Below are 13941 nucleotides of genomic sequence, written 5' to 3' on the forward strand. Positions count from 1 at the left end.
GTCAATTTCCCTTACTCAATCATGTAAAACCAAGGCATGTAACTCCCTGCTTGCGCTTTTTCCCTTTAAAAACCTTGTTCCCCTAGATGGCCCCACCACACTCCTCCTCTTCACCAAGCTCGGGCTTGAGCTTGTATTAAATAAACCTCATGTATTTGCAGCAGAATTGATTCCTGGTGGTCTTTGGGTATCTCACGAACTGGGCATAACACAAGCACCCAGTAACCTAGTGGAAGTACAGAATCCACCTAAGAGAGAGGCTTTTTGTGGTGGTTTGAATGCAAATGCCCCACATAGACTAATATGTTTCAATGCTTGGCTTCCCAGTTAGTGGAACTGTTTGAGAAGGGTTAGGAGGTGTGACCTTATTGGAGAAGGTGTGTCCCCGGGGTTGGGCTTTGAGGTTCCAAAAGCCTAGGCCAGGCCCAGTCTCTGTGTTTATGTGTCTGTCCCTCTCTCAGCCTATAACTTGCAGGTAAGATGTGAGCTCAAAGTAACTTCTCCAGCACCCATGCCTGCCCACTGCCATGCTCCCAGCCATGCTGATCGTGGACTCACCCTTTGAAACTATAAGCCCCAATTAAATGCTTTATTTTATATGTTGCTTAGGTCACAGCAATAGAACAGTAATTAACACAGGCTGCCAGGATTCAGGGTGTGTGCAGCGACATTCCCTCTCTCAGTCTTTACTCACTGACATTGCTGGACATTCTGGGCAATCAAAAGTCCATTTGGAAAACATTGCAGATCTCTGATTTTCAGGGACATATCTCTGTCTCTCATTTAGCATCCCATAATCTCTACTGACAAGTTGGTCACACTCAGAATTGGGGCCTTCTGGGACAGACGACAATCCCTGCCTTAGATAAGCTCTCAAGGGCAAAAAGGGAGGTCCTGTGTTGCTCTTACCTGAAAGGACTTAATGAAAGTCCACAGCAGTGTCCGGATGCCTTCCCCCCTGCTGAGAAGCTTCACCAATCGCATCACTCGGAAAAGACGGAAAAAGGTGATGGAGATTCTATTGCTCTCTTCAGAGTTCTGAAGGATTATCATTGAGAGGTCAAACCCAGTGGGAAGTAGAACATGCAACACTTTCAGAAAAACAGCAACAGACGCAAAGGTGACAGAGGTGAGAACTGAAGATGTGTTTCTAGGGCCTTTCACCTCAAAAAGCATGATATGAAAGGAAGACACATGCTAACAACACAGGGCTCAGGAAAAAAACTGCATCCACACAGCACATGCATGTCCACGGGTTCTACTGTGTTAGAGGAGAACGCTGGGCTGCTCAAGAGAACTGGACACTGATGATGGATGCAAACCACTGCAGACACTGTTCTGAAAGGACAATCATGGAGAATACAGAACACCAGTGGAAAACTTGACATGGTCAAATAAACTCAAGGAGAAGGCCCAGCCCCTGGGACCAGCCACTGATCTTACCCCAGGTGTAGCAGTTGGGAGAGGGACATTTTCACTTTCAGTTGGCTTTAAGAGATCAAAGATTGAAATGTATTAATGAAGGGGGAAGGAACCAATGGCTCAGGAGCTAGTCCCCCCTTTTACCAGTGTGTTGTTAGTGTCTTTGGTCAACACAGTGGCTCCCTCCCTGAGAAGATATCGATGCCTTACTCTGGAACTAGACTGGAGTGGACAACAGCCATTGACAGGAGTGTACACACTCTATTCTAGTCTAGTTTCCTCTCAGGGATGTGATGTCTTAGGAGACTGATGCCTGCTCAAAGGTTGTGGTACATACCTAAGTGGTCTCTAAAGACACAGGTTCAGAGAAACCTCTGCTTCTCTGGCTTAGCCAAAGGAGATGACCTCCTACAGCACGCCTCCTGGCCTCTGGCCACGGGGCAAACAGTGTCTCTTCCTATGTTCCCCGTACATAAGTGTGATGTGTGCTCCATGGGATCAGTGTCTTTGCTGAAAGCCTGGAAGGCCTGGTCCATGCAAGGGATAGAGGCAGGCCTCCCTCCAGCAGCCTGCACTGCTTGACTCCACTTTCAATCTGACCCCAGTCAAGCAAGCACTCCAGTCTTGAGGACTCCAGAAGAACATCATCGGACCTGCTTGCCTGAGCCCCAGTAGCTGTCTCACCTGGGTCTGACTGTGTGTCCCCAATGGTCCTCACTTGTTTCTCACCTTGGAGGGGGGGCTGAGCCCTTCTTCACTCTACTCAGTGCTCAGTAGAGCACCTTTAGAGAATTGCTTAAGGAAATACAAAGATGCTAGAGGCAAGTTTTCCCTACCAGGAAGCACCTTTAAATGACAATAGCAAGAATAGGGGAAGGACAGCCTCTTATGTCTCCTGCCTGCTCCTTCCTGTCATTTCCACAGAGGCAGTGGGTCTTCCTGGGACTGAACAAAGGACAGGCTCCTCAGCTGATGGTTCCCAACAAAGGCTTTCTGTGGCACACAGTAAAACTATACAGGGAAGATAGGTGGGCATACTGCTAGCCGCCTCCTTGCCTGGGGACATGGAAAAAGAAAGGCTTGCTTCCTGAGACCAAACAAAAGCATTCTATGAACCTCAGTTGAAAAAAAAAATTTGGGTTGGGATACATAGGAGGATACTTGTAATTCATCAGTGACTCTGGACCCAAGAGCAGGTCCTGACCACTAAAAAAGGCTCTAGTTTATTTGGATACCCAGAACAGGAGCTCTGCTATAGGCATGTCAGAACCCAGGATTATAAACTTTAAGTTCTTTTATACCTCATGCCAGAAGTAATGACATACCTTAAAGTGATGGGTCGTTTTTTTAAATTAGGGAGTATGGTCTCATTATGTAGCTTGGGAGGTTGGCCTCAAACTATGACAACCCCCATCTGTACCTCCTGGGCTACAGGTGTGAGCCACCACACTTAGCTTAGAGCGTGCGGTTGTTGCTGTTTGTTTTTTTAACGTGAGGCTTTAACATTTACAGGAATTGGTCTCCCAGGACTCTCGTCCCCCACATCACTCTTCCTCAGGACCGTGGAAAGGGAGGTGTCACTCTTGGCGAGGCAGCTGGACAGCACATAGCTGAGTGTGTGTGTTGTGTGTGTGTGTACACCTCCATTTGTCTATGCTCAGAGGACTGGAGAAGGTAGAGCACAGCCCTCTGCAGCTATGTTCTATAATGCCTGGGACATATGTGGGAGCCCCAGGAAGCCGGCTCTTTATGGCCACCTCTTCTGCTTGTCCCTCCCTGCTGCTCCATGACAGGCCATTTGTGATCCTCTTCCTTTGGGCTGAGGAAAGTTGGATAAACTGAGTTTTAAAATGTGTATCTTTTGAACTATCTGAAAAATGACAATCATTAAATTTACCCCCCCCCCCTTTTTTGAGACGAGGTCTCACGTAGCCCAGGCTGGCCTCCAACTCACTATATAGCTGCCTCCACCTCTCATATACTGGGGTTACAGGTGTGGACCACAACACCTAGTCAAATTCTCTTTCTTTTTTTTTTTTTTTTTTTTTTTTTTTGAGAGGGGGAGAGGAGACAGCACTTGTCAGGAGACAAAGCAGTGAACCACACAACACAGGAATGAAAGAACAAAGCACTTCAGGCTGCATGCACATCCAGAGTGGCCTGAGACATCACCCCGGACACCACACATCATAGGGCAGGAAAGACTGCTATAGGGGAGGATGTATCTGGCAGTGGGGGAGAGGGGAGGAGGGCCATGCAGGTTGACAAAGTATCTTTCAAACTGGAAGGCCCCAAGGATGGCTTTGTTCCACCTGCAAAGAAGGCAGCTGCTCTGATCCTGAGATACACTCTAAAGCTAACCAATGCCCATGGGCCACCCAACAGTTCTTTTCTACATGTCAGGAATTTTGAAAGCCACCAAGCTATTCTGATGTGCTCTCAGAGTGGAGAATTTCAGTCCCTAGTCCACAGTTATGTTGGACCAGGTATTCAGCAGATCTCTCTCGGCAGCAGCAGAGCGGTCACAGAGGACGGGCCCACTGGAAATGCCCACGTGGGCTGTCATGCTGAGCAAGGGTATTAAACGCCACCTCTATCGTCTTTCCAAGGGATAAAGGGGCACTGAAAAGGGAAGGTCGAGGATTGGCAAGGGATGTAAGTGACCTGGCCCAGTGCTCAGCTTCTGAGATGGCCCACAGGTAGCCCTACGGGACACCAGGCAGGGGAAAGACTTGGGCCCTGAATGCCTTAATTCTTAAGAACTCTCCACTATCATCTAAAGGTTTGGGACAGAAAGCTTTGGTAGCTCCTGCTGTTGCAAGGTCTTGCTCCTCAGCCTGGTCCCTGGCTACCATATGAACTTGAGAGCTAAACTCATTCTGACAGCAAACTGAATGAAATGATGGAGGCCCAGTTTAAGCCGGGGACTTGACAAGGCAGTCCCAGGATCTGAGAGTGAGCTCCTATGGATATTTTACATGTTCTTTGATAAACAAAAAGCAGCCACAGTTTCTAAGCAAGACCACCCCCTCCCGGGCAACAGTGGGATTGAAAAAGACGAAATGTCAGCAGCAGCCATTCCTGGGTCAGAATACTTGTTGCTTTCATTTCAGAACTCAAGGAACAAACAGGATCAAAGGGAAAGCAAAATTAGTCTACCAGGTGTCATCCAACACCTAACAGCTTGGTGATGTTACAAACAAAGGTGAAGGAGACAGGTCCAGAAAAGCTATCACACCATGAACAAACAGGGTGGGGAGCATGGAAGGGGTAGCAAGATGGAAAGGGCCAAATGAGCATGCAAACAGGACAATGCAAAGGGCCATCCTTTTTTTTTTTTTTTTTTTTTTTTTAATACAGAGAATATAAACAAGCTAGAGTTCTCATTTTCCCAGCCAGATCATTCATTCTGGAGAGCTGCCTTGGTGAGTCACAGAACCAATGTGACTGACCAAGCAAGCCTGAGCTCAGGCCCCGGCCACAGATGAGGACATGGGAGAAGAAACAGGTTAGATGAGCATGGCTGATCCTTGGCAAGTCCTGTGAAACTCAGTGGAGCACCAAAGGTGGGAAGCAGAGGCAAAGTGTACAGTCTCTAGAGGCGCTTTGCTTAACGACTTCACCGTATATATGATTATATATACTTGCCGCTACAATTTTCTAAAAATAAAACCAACATGAAAAAAATCAATTAGGCAACAGAAAAGAAAAGATCAACAGAGTCTAGGGAGAGAGCATAGCAGGTTAAACATCACAAAACAACATGATGATTGTCAGACCAGCCAACAACAGACCAAGGATATTCATGCTCAGTTGACTCTGGACATCAGGAGACAAGGCCACTGAGGATGTGACATGCATCGCTCTCTTGGGGAACCATGTATGTATGGAGAGAGGACAAAGGAACAGATATCCCTATTCTTAGGTATCTATAACATCAGAAATTTAGAATGTTCTGTCGGGTTTTTTTTTTTTTTTTTTTTTTTTAATCTTTGGTCATTCCCAGAGACTAGCTCCAAGCCTACAAGTGGTAGATGCCCAGTTAAACTGGTGTTGAAGACAGAACGAATTAGCAAGGAGCATAACCTTTGCATCAAGGGGCACTGGACCAACACTGAGATCTCTGCAGGTAACCCAGGGTCGAGAGCTGCCAGGGCCAAGCTTAAGAGTATTCAACTAGTCAGGGAAAGGTCACTGACTGACAGCAGGTTGGGGACCTGGGAGTATTCCCCAGTGTGAATCTTCAATGAGAACTGGGTATCATGAGAGGCTTTGCACATACACCTGGCATAAACCACTAAGTAGATACTCAAGCATAGACTTTCCCAATCCACAGAGAAGCACAACCACCCTGAGACATTGCAGGCAAGGCCAGGCCAGAGTTGAGAAGCGGGGCCAGCTCCCAGCGCATGAAGCAGGTGTTGCCTCTGAGCGTATGGAGTCACACAAGCTAGCCAGCAGGTGAGCAGCACGAGGAAGCTGGGTTTAGCTGGTCAACAAGCCTTGGCTACATTCTGGTACCCAGAAACTAGGAGTTTATGACCTCTGGTTCACAGCACCTAAAGTCTGTTAGGACAACAGCGTGGGTATTTTAGCATCTGTCACAGGTTGTTTCTAACCCATGGGAAGCTCCTTGACACACAGCACAGATACTTCAGAGGCCTTGGGATGACTGAGGCAGTCAGCTGTCATGCCGCACGGCAGCCAAGGCAGGGTCCTGCTGTTGTTGCAGTAATGCCAGATTATGCACCCACACACCGTTTACATGTCAGGAACGGCAACTTTCTAGCTGACTACACTATATGTCTTGTAAAGTTGAATTTCACAGTCTGGGCTTAAGGGGGTTGAGAAAGGTGTGTACGCAGGCCTAGTGAAATGCCATTTTACTGTGTTGGCATTACATGGATCATGGTGTGATGGGGCTTACATCAGGCTTTGGTGGCCACGGTAATATCTTACAGTCCATTTTACATAGTACACGGGGAAATATTTGTGCAGAATAATAGTATCTTCATAACCCTTTGGTTTAATGAGTATTTTCACAAATATTTCCATCATTTGATTCCCAGCAAATATACTCACTCTGATGGACCTATGAGTGAGGAAAACAAGCCTGGTTCAAAACGTCAAGGTTGAAGAAGGTCTGGAACTGCCAGATGAGTGGCTGTCCGACCTTCCATACCGACTAAAGTCAGCTTGGCATCATCAGAGGGGCATCAAGGAATAGCACTGTCCCCATTTAGTACAGGTGGTCTGGGCACCAGGATGGGCCTGACAGTTCTCAGCCCTGTATATGTCAGCAAGGCAGAGCAGAGGCTGGAGTGGCAGGGGCGGCACTGGCCTAGCAACACAGAGCAGAAGCCAACACCATACTACACGGCTTCCCCAGCCTGGCGCACCACTGTGAGAGGTATACACTGACACACACTAAAACCTGCCGAGGAACTTGGTACAGGCCAACGAACTGGGCCCTTTTCCAGTTGCCTTGGACCTTCACTTGAGGTAGCTGGCATCCCTTCTCAAATTCTGATGTTTGAGTTGTCAGCTTGCTTGTGGTGGGGCTTGCTTCTCCTATTATGTAGGTGTTCCCTTGTTAGAAAACTAATGTGACAAAGAGGGTACTGAGTCCTGACACACGCCAGCAATACTCTTTGGGGATCAAGGGCCAGTGTCAGCAGCTGGATTCAGAGCAGACTCATAGAAGGAGAGTGGTAGCAACTACCTCAAAACCAGGCATGGCTACAGCGGTCTCCTGCCATCGCAGGACCACGTGGGTTCAAGGCCACATGATTAACTCCATCCTATAGCTGGGAAAGCTGAGATGCAAGGCAGCCAGAGGGTGCTAAGGTTACCCAGCTAGAGAGTGACGGCACCTTTAAAGATGGTGTATGCTCTTTTTGAAAGAAGCGTTCTAGTTCCAAAGTGGCACTTTTACGCTTATGTCTTCATTTTTTTAGGGTGAGGGACGGAGATAGGGCAAGGAAAGGAAACCACACACTGACTTTCATCTTTCAAAATGAATTGGTGTTTGTAATTCTTATGTTCATGGAGATTCCTGGGTGGCCCTTCTAGTCTCTTCTACATCAGGCTTAATGAGAACATTCACGTTAAGGGACACAAAGTTTGCTACTTACATTCACTTCAGTTATAGCAATATCAACGACGCTACCAACAACAATTAAGGCATCAAAAGTGTTCCATGCATCAGTGAAATAGTGCTGTTAGGCAAGCATTCAGAAGCCACAGAGGACAGGAAGCACAACAGGAAAAAAGAAGAAAAGGACAGTGTTAACAATATGCCACTGGACTATTTAAAAAATCGCCCCAAGACAAACATGTCATAGATACGTCACTTTGGATGGACTTTGACAGAGCAAATGGAAACAACCAGAGACACCCTATCTTACCTTGCCTACTAGTGCCTGGGGTCAATGGTGCCAGAGAGTCAGCCCTGCAAAGGTGATTTGTGTCTGCAGAGGCCTTGGGCTAAGGCTCTAGGCTAGAAGGTTCTTTCCCACAGCCTGTAAGGAAATGTCTAGCTTCCAACCATGTGTGACTGGGATCTGTGACTTGTCCAGGTGATGCCACATCAGGGCAGGGAGCGGAGTGTGCAGACAGGAGAGAGAGGACGCAGGCCGCACAGGTGCGTACTTACGTCGGCTTCGCTGAGGGCCACGTCTATAATGCTGCCGATTACGATGAGGGAGTCAAACGTGTTCCAGGCGTCACTAAAATACCCCTGGACAGAGTAGGCAGGGGCAGATGTTTATGAGCTCTTGTGAAGGGAACATCACATGGATCATACAGGGACACGTCCGAGTCCCCACAGCACCCATAGCAACCAGGGAAGGGGTCAGGAAGGCCAAAGGGAAGACAACAATACTGTCCACTGGTGGAAAGAGGCACAGAGGGGTGGTTGTGCTGTCATATATGTGATAAAGGGGATAGGTGCGCGCGCACACACATATGCATGTGCGCACACACACACACACACACACACACACACGCACACACACACACGCGCGCGCGCGCGCGCGCGCACCCCCCCCCCCCACACACACACAAACAGACCTAGGGCCCTGGGCAGATTGAGGTAATCCTGTCCTGATACCCAGGATCTGCCCCAAACCCTCATGAGCTGATGGAACAGTGAGGCTCCCCTACACTTTCAAGAGTCTCCAAGCACCCCTCATCTCCCTTTTCCCACGTAAAGCCACCGGAACAGCAGCCTCCCCCATCCTCTCTAGGCCAGCAAAGATAACAACAGGCCGTGCAATGCAGCAGGATTCCCAAGAGCCCTTAGCTTAAAGGACATATAGAGACTTATCCAAAGGTCATAGCTTATAGGGAGACAGACAGAGAGATGCAGAGCCTTGAGGCAGAGCCCGGTGGCACAGAAACTCTTGATTGTGGAGCAAAGACAAGCCAAAGTAGGTTCTGCAGGAGAGAGTTCTGAAGGATGAAGAGGATGCTTCAGGGCTCCCACATGGCCAATGGTGTCCTCTATCCCAACCCTTGCTTTTCTCTGTTCTTTCCCTCTTCTAGGCTAAGCGAACTCCTCTAGGTCCCCCACCATCCTCTCTGGCTCTTTCCCATCTCTCAATACCTCTGCAACCCCAATGACCTCAATCAGCTCAAATCCACTTCCTCCTTTGCGGTCAGACAAGTGTCCGATCCTTCCTGGAACTTTCCCAGATCCTTCTGACAGCCTATATACTCTATCACGTTGAGTGTACCTTTGTCACACCTCCATCCAGAAGTCTACCACACCAAAGCCTTCTAAGGAGGAAGACCACAAAACATATTTTATTATCACCTCCACCAACCGTGTCAGCCACCCAAAACCTCAAATCCAGTCAGTGTTTGATACATGGTTATGTCTTTCTCCACAAATCTGTACCTTAGTTTTTCCTGGTTCCTAGTTTTTAGGTCCTTATGTTGTGTGTCAGTTCTAACGTACTTGGAACTTAGAAATTTAAGATGTATATTCTGGGTGGTTTATGCCTTCTAGGACCTTCATGCTACATGCTTAATTGGCAGCTGTTGAGTCCCAGCACCACTGGGAAGCCACACTGGACGTGGTGGTTATATTCTGTACCCAGTTGGAGGCTTCCAATTCCCTGGGCTCTACTGTCAAGATCTGTCTATAAGCCAACTGTATCTTGCAAAGGTAGAGCATGTTTTAAGAATAAAAATCTAGATCCAAACTCTAGAAAGAGGGACTGAGGATATGTACAGCGAGTACAATTACAGCCGAATTAAGCAAAACAGAACAGGGGTACTGTGACGTGTCAAGGCCTGGGAGCCACAGACTCCTGTTGTACTATGGAAAGGCTGGACATGTTGACTCCTAACAACTGGAGTGCAGTGTTTCCTGTTTACTACTTAATGGCACTCCCATCCAGCTACAGGAAGTCACTCATTCTGACTGATGCTGCTGACAATGAGACTCCCAAATCCAACTTCAGTGACTTCTGATCTACTCTTGGTCTCTCCTTTACAAACATGGTGTCTCTTACCCTTGCCCCTCCCCCACTGGCTGATGCTGAAACAGTTCAAGGAGCAGACAAACAGAATTGTCCTGCATCAAATCCAACAGGAATGCTTGCTTAAAAGCACAGCTCAGAGGTCCTTAATTTGCTTCTCACAAACACAGGATTCTTAGCTGGATAAATAGAGGAAAGACAGGCACCACTGAGGTATGGACTTGTGATGTGCAACTTGTGGCCAGAGGATAAAGAACTGGCCCCAGGACACAAGAGACTGCCTTCCGCTTCCTTCCCAAGGTAGTCTCCGGACACAGAGGGCAGCTGGGTTGCATAATGCCTCCAGCATCACAGAATACTCTTAAACCGTTTATACTATTGTGAGTGAGGAACAAACAGTCCACTAGCTGGCAGCATCACTGCTGTGGAGGTCCTTCCTTCCTTCCTTCCTTCCTTCCTTCCTTCCTTCCTTCCTTCCTTCCTTCCTTCCTTCCTTTCCTTCTTTCCTTCTCTCTCTCTCTCCCTCTTTCCCATAGACTCTCCTACAAGGTGGAATGTATTCCTCAATGCAATACTAAGACTACAAAACACTAGTAGAGCACCCAAAGACCGAGCCTCCTTCCCTCACTTCCTGACTGGCCCCTGCTCTGCTTTGTCATCCTGCCGGCTAGATCTGCAGCAGGATAGCCCCACGTTGTGTGGGCTGTGCAGCAATTTCTCTTGCAGCCCCTTTCTGTTTCCACGATGACCTGCGTTCCAACTCTGGGTCATTCCTGTCTGTGTATAAGCTCTTCTTCAGGGAACCTTTTCTGGTGCACTGTGGTGGACAAAAACCCTTCAAATCAGCAAAGAAAGGGGCTTAACGCTCTCTAGGAACTTTTTGGAAAGCAGATAGGTTAAGAAAATGTCTCACAGTTCCAAAATGGTGCCCAAATCCTTACAGTTCACAGACTAAAGGTTGACACAACTCATCTACACCACAGGAAGTTTCCTGGTGCAAGTTGCTGGAGAAGAAGTCTCTGGCCAGGTGGCTCCGGTAGGAGTCCAGGGGAGGCAGAAATGCCAGCCCTCCTTTTCTTCCCACACACTGCTCCCCTGTTTAGCAGCCTCCCATTTCATGAAATCACTGCCGTGGCAGCATGACTCAGCTCCTCCACCCTCTCTGCATGGAAGACACCATGGCTCCTCACACAGGGCCATCTCCACCTACCCTCACAGCTGAAGGAGTGACACACTCTGCAATAACTGAACTCTGAAGCCAGGGCCTCTCAAGTGGGAGCAGCAGACAACAATCAAACCTTTTCCTTCCTTCCTTCCTTCCTTCCTTCCTTCCTTCCTTCCTTCCTTCCTTCCTCCCTCCCTCCCTCCCTCCCTCCTTCCCTACCTCCCTCCTTTCTTTTTTCCTTCTGTTGGTTTGTCTGTCTTCCTTCATTTCTTCAGCTCTACCTGCCTGAAAAGAACAAGTGGGTCAGCCACATGTAATGGCTTTTATTATTCAGAGATATTCCTGACTCTGACATTTCACTTATTGTGCTAGTTAGTTCTTAGGTTTTTGTTTGCTTCTTCTTGCTATAAGATTTCCCTATGTAGCCTTGGCTGTCCTGGAACTCACTCTGTAGATGGCTAGTTAGTTTTAATTGTCGATTGCATATCACCTAGACTCATCTGAGAAAAGAGTATCAGTGAGGGATTATACAGATTAGGCTGGCCTATCTACAAGCCTGGTACTCATTTTTTTTGTTAATTCACTACCTTTTTTTGGCCTGTGTTTATTAAGGCATTTAAATTTTTTTATTATTACAATTTATTCACTTTGTATCCCGGCTGTATCCCCCTCTCTCCTCCCCTCCCAATCCCACTCTTCTCTTCCTCCCTCTTCTCCTCATATGCCGCACCCCCAGTCCACTGATAGGGGAGATCCTTCTCCCCTTCCATCTGACCCTAGCCTATTATGTTTCATCAGGACTGGCTGCATTGTCTTCCTCTGTGGCCTGGTAAAGCTGCACTCCTCCCAGGGGGAAGTGATCAAAGAGCCAGCCACCGAGTTCATGTCAGAGAAAGTCCCTGCTACCCTTACTAGGGAACCCACTTGGAGGCTGAGCTGCCATGGGCTACATATGAGCAAGGGGTCTAGCTTATCTCTAGGCATGGTCCTTGGTTGTAGTATCAGTCTCAGAAAAGACCCCTGTGCCCAGATTTTTTTGGTTTTGTTGCTCTCCTTGTGGAGCACCTGCCTCTCCAGGTCTTTCTATCTCTCTCTTCTTTCATAAGTTTCCCTACACTCTGCCCAAAGTTTGTCTATGAGTCTCAGCATCTGCTTTGATACACTGCTGAGTAGAGTCTTTCAGAGGCCCTCTGTGGTGGGCTCCTGTCCTGTTGCCTGTTTTCTCTCTCTTCCGAGGTCCATCCTGTTTGCCTTTCTGAATGAGGATTGATCATCTTACCCAGGGTCCTCCTTGCTTAGCTTCTTTAGGTGTATAGATTTTAGTATGTTTATCCTATATTATATGACTAATATCCACTTATAAGTGAGTATATACTGTGTGTGTCTGTCTGCTTCTGGGTCACCTCACTCAGGATGACCTTTTCTAGTTCCCACCAAATTTCAAAAGTGGGGAAGAGCCTTGAACTCACTGGCAAAGAAGACAACTTTCTGAACAGAACACCAACAGCACAGGCTCTAAGAGCAACAATCAATAAATGGGACCTCATGAAACTGAAAAGCTTCTGTAAAGCAAAGGACACTATCATCAGAACAAAATGATAGCCTACAGACTGGGAAAAGATCTATACCAACTCTGTATCTGACAGAGGGCTAATATCCGGAATATATAAAGAACTCAAAGAGTTAAACACCAACAAATCAAGTAATCTAATTAAAAAATGGGGTACAGAGCTAAATAGAGAATTTTCAATAGAGGAGTACCAAATGGCAGAGAAACACTTAAAGAAATGCTCGACATTCTTAGTCATCAGGGAAATGCAAATCAAAATGACCCTGAGAGTTCACCTTACACCCATCAGAATGTCTAAGATAAAAAACTCAAGTGACAACACATGCTGGAGAGGATGTGGAAAAAGGGGAACCCTCTTCCACTGCTGGTGGGAATGTAAACTTGTATAACCACTTTGGAAATCAATCTGGCGCTTCCTCAGAAAATTAGGAATAGTGCTACCTCAAGATCCAGCAATAGCACTCCTAGGCATATGTCTAAAATACGCTCAAGTATACAAACAAGGGCATTTGCTTATCTGTGTTCATAGAAGCTTTATTCCTAATAGCCAGAATCTGGAAACAAAACAACCCAGATGTTCGTCAATGGAAGAATGGATACAGAAATTGTAGTACATTTACACGAAGGAATACTACTCAGCAATTAAAAACAGGGAGCCATTTTCTTAACTGGGTTAACTGAAGTGGGAAGGTCTACCCTGGATGTGGTGGCATAGGGTCCTGGACTGTGTAAATGGAGAAAGGTAGCCTGTTGACCTGACTGACTAGGACAGAGGACCTTCACCAGCTGCTTTGTGAGACCACTCTCAGTGGGCTTAGCATCAATGAGAATGGTTGTAAAGGCCAGGGGGCACTTCAGGGAGGTCACTGTGTTTTGGTGAATCCATTCTGTTAGCAGCATACAGGTGTTTCTACCAGCCTGCTTCTAGGGGGCCTAGCCACCTCTGATGTCATCATCTGCCGCCCTGTTTGCGCACTCTCTTACTCCCCACTGCCTCGGTTTCTTTCCTTCTCTCTGGGGTGGCCCCTTCTCTCTCCCACTGTCTCCCTGTCTCTCCCCATCTCTCTCTCTTTCTGCCCTCATGCTCTCTCAGGCTGTGGCTCTCTCCTCTTCCCCCTCATGTAGCCTCTCTGTATCAGACCAGTTGCATGGCATGCAGCTCCTGCAATTCCTTCTCCATTATAACACATTCCCCTGACACTGACTGGCACAAAGTAACGCCAGCCATCACAGAAACAAGAGCAACTCACTGAGCCAAGCCGTCGACGCACTGACCTTAGAAGGTACACGCATCCATG

General features: G+C 47.5%; 1 protein-coding gene across 2 annotated transcripts in view; it reads right to left on the reverse strand.

Annotated features, from left to right (window-relative positions):
- Window positions 1-13941, reverse strand: part of Cacna1d (calcium voltage-gated channel subunit alpha1 D) — a 294805-nt gene that overhangs the window by 38506 nt on the left and 242358 nt on the right. Inside the window, exons 30-32 of one of the 2 annotated variants that reach the window (XM_055612224.1) lie at window positions 8078-8161; window positions 1444-1488; window positions 910-1038 (exon numbers count right to left, since the gene is read on the reverse strand). In XM_055612224.1, coding sequence (XP_055468199.1) covers window positions 910-1038; window positions 1444-1488; window positions 8078-8161 — 258 coding nt within the window. The remainder of the gene's footprint in view (window positions 1-909; window positions 1039-1443; window positions 1489-8077; window positions 8162-13941) is intronic. The other variant, XM_055612225.1, reaches the window with a different exon arrangement.

This window comes from Psammomys obesus, unplaced genomic scaffold (assembly GCF_907164565.1).
Source record: "Psammomys obesus unplaced genomic scaffold, mPsaObe1.curated_primary_1811, whole genome shotgun sequence".
NCBI classification, from domain to species: Eukaryota; Metazoa; Chordata; class Mammalia; order Rodentia; family Muridae; genus Psammomys; species Psammomys obesus.